Source organism: Odontomachus brunneus, unplaced genomic scaffold, assembly GCF_010583005.1.
Source record: "Odontomachus brunneus isolate Ranch 3 - 2012 unplaced genomic scaffold, Obru_v1 Obru_scaffold_044, whole genome shotgun sequence".
In the NCBI taxonomy this organism is placed as follows: domain Eukaryota; kingdom Metazoa; phylum Arthropoda; class Insecta; order Hymenoptera; family Formicidae; genus Odontomachus; species Odontomachus brunneus.
The window spans coordinates 503,964-506,775 of record NW_022639494.1 but is presented as its reverse complement, the minus strand read 5'-3'; the positions used below and the strand labels follow the sequence as shown (position 1 = coordinate 506,775).

General features: G+C 29.9%; 1 protein-coding gene across 1 annotated transcript; it reads left to right on the top strand.

Moving 5' to 3' along the window:
• The first annotated feature begins 840 nt into the window (after nucleotides 1-840).
• LOC116844622 (pheromone-binding protein Gp-9-like) lies at nucleotides 841-2,465 on the top strand. The gene is made up of 5 exons (XM_032816427.1): nucleotides 841-933; nucleotides 1,190-1,298; nucleotides 1,641-1,756; nucleotides 1,892-2,006; nucleotides 2,220-2,465. Exons 1-5 carry the CDS (start codon nucleotides 892-894, stop codon nucleotides 2,375-2,377), a joined length of 540 nt encoding a protein of 179 aa, XP_032672318.1. The 5' UTR covers nucleotides 841-891; the 3' UTR covers nucleotides 2,378-2,465.
• The last annotated feature ends 347 nt before the right edge of the window (nucleotides 2,466-2,812 follow it).

The following is a 2,812-nucleotide window of genomic DNA, read 5'->3' as shown; positions in this document are numbered from 1 at the left end:
GCGTGTGTGTGTGTGTGTGTGTGTGTGTGTGTGTGTGTGTGTGTGTGTGTGTGTGTGTGTGTGTGTGTGTGTGAAAGAGAGAGAGAAAGAGAGATGTCTCGAATGAGAGTATGCCAAGATGTAAGAGAGAGCGCAAGGCAATGAGTATAAATGTGTTTATCGCGCAAGCACATTTTACCAAATAACAATGGAATACTGCATGTCTAGAAATACTCTAGCTCTGTACTGTAGGTATATCAAATTAGATAATTAGCGTAAAAGCAAAATGTCTATGTTTATATAATATAACAAATTCTCGAAATATGGATACTATTAAATAAACGTATATAAAGTTTAACACATCTTATCTGATCATTAACGGCTATTATCTGGCCATTATGTGCGTTTATATAAAGTATCAGAGTTGTTTTCTTCTTTTTTCATGAAAGATCTCTTTTCTTTTTCAATGAACGATTTGCGTTTCCGATTAAAAAACTTTTCGTTCTAAACATCATATGTGTACAAAAGACTTACTCTTACCTTTTACCCCTCATATTATATACACTTTATATTATATATTTACACATTAATTTATATCATAATATAATTTTTGAAATGATTCTTATTTTATATCGCTTTCTCAATGTTTCATATTTTTTTTTTAACAATTGCAAACAAGACAAATTCAAAGACAGTGAATAAAAGATACGATTTTCTTCCATCAAACGTATCGTGCAATGGTAATTTCGTTATGCAATGTACGTACGTATCTACGAGATATGCTTCGTACTTATCATAATCTATGATCTTTCGCCTTTAACCCATATGCATTTTTTATTATCTACGCTAGATATAAATACGATGTTTTCAAATGATTGTTGCAAAATTTAGAAGAAGAAGAATCTTAACAAGATGAAAACTCTCGTATTCTGCATCTGCACTTTAGCGTGCATTGTAAGTAATTATTTCACTACTACTAGTAAATCGATTACAATACGAGCGCAGTGGAAAAAAAACAATTATATACTTATAGTATATACAATTATATACTTAATAGAACAATAGACTTGATGCTTTAATTATAACTAAAGTATGAAAAATACATATCGCAAGAAATATCGATATATGTTTATTATTGACTTATTAATTACTTCTTGCGAAAAGGACATTAATTGAAATAAACTGTAAAATAAAACTACGTATATTTTAGTCTTTTATCTCGACTGAAAGCATCAAAGTAAAATTGCAAAATGCATTATCGTCTACCGATACCGACACCATTGTGGAAATTTGCGCTGCTGAAATTAATATTACTCGTGGTAAGTCATAGCGTTACACAGAACTGCGTCAGCTTTTACTCATTTGCATATTGATCAATTCTGAATTGATATATTTCCCGAATAACTTATTAAACTTTGTATTTCGTCCAAACCCTTCCAAGTCTCATTAGACTGACAGTTCAACATAAAGTAAAAGACGAATGTAAAAGACGTAAACGAATGTAAGACGAAGTAAAAGACGAATGAAATTGGTGAAAACTTGATCAAATATTGTTTAAATGATACATTTCTTTACTTTTTAAAATTGCTGACGCAGAATTTGTTATACCGTCTTAAGTGAAACATACCGTTTATTTTAACATCGTACAACATCTTTCCCAGATGAATTTCTTGGAGAAAGTGATATTATAAATGAGGTATATCTAAAATCTAGCATGGAAGAGAGAAAAAGGAAGAGTGGCTGTTTCATTGAATGTATCCTAAAACGATTGGGCATGGTGTGTTTATTACATATTTTATTACATAATTTATATACTTTGCAATTACATACATAATATCGAATGTGACAAGAATTTTAGTAAGAAACACTTACTAATGTTTTCTTCTCATTTCACATTCGTTGTTGGTACAAGATGGAAGGAAACGAAATTAAGGAAGAGAAAATTCAAAAAGAAGTAACAAAATATATGGTCGAAGATCCTAGAGAAGTCAAACTGCACAAAGTTATTCATGACTGCATTCAAGAAGGTAGATTTATTATATATTTATCATAAATATATAAATAGATACTAATTAATTATTAGTAATTATACAACATTACGAAAGATATTTGTTCGAAAGTTTTGTTGTATCAATTGTTACGTGAATTTTGCAACATTTTGTACAATTACTTCGCGCATATAGTCATATCTCGGTATGAATTTCACAAATATTTGTAAATTATATTTGTGTACATTTTAGTAAAAAATATCACCCATGAATGCGAGAAAGGTTTTGCAATGATGGTGTGCATCGCAAAAGCCACACATCACTTATTTGGACATGAGGAACACACATCAACAACCCCTAATATAAATGAACACACATCAACAACCCCCAATATAAATGAACACATCTAAAAATAAAAAATACTTTTCGTCTATCATATAATTATTGGTGACTATTGATAAGAGTATGATGCAATCTTAATAAAAAGAAATAAATAAATCTTCGTGTCTGCTTTACTCTCGTCCTTGAATTGAATCTTCCATCTTGTTAAAATTATTCTTCTAAGTGCAAGATCGCACAACACCTCACATAGCACAAAAATATTAAAGTAATATTAAACATGACATTAGGGAAAATATTTGAGTAACATTTGTAAACGTGAGAAGAATATTATTCTGATCTTAAAATGTTACTTTCCGGAACATTAAAGAAATGATGCAACCAAATATTAATACAATCAATATTACATTTATTGTTGCTTTGTGCTGGAAATAATATTACTTTTAAAACCATAAAACGTCATTTACTATTAATACGAGCGCGCGTTCGTGCTCGTCACTACGGTA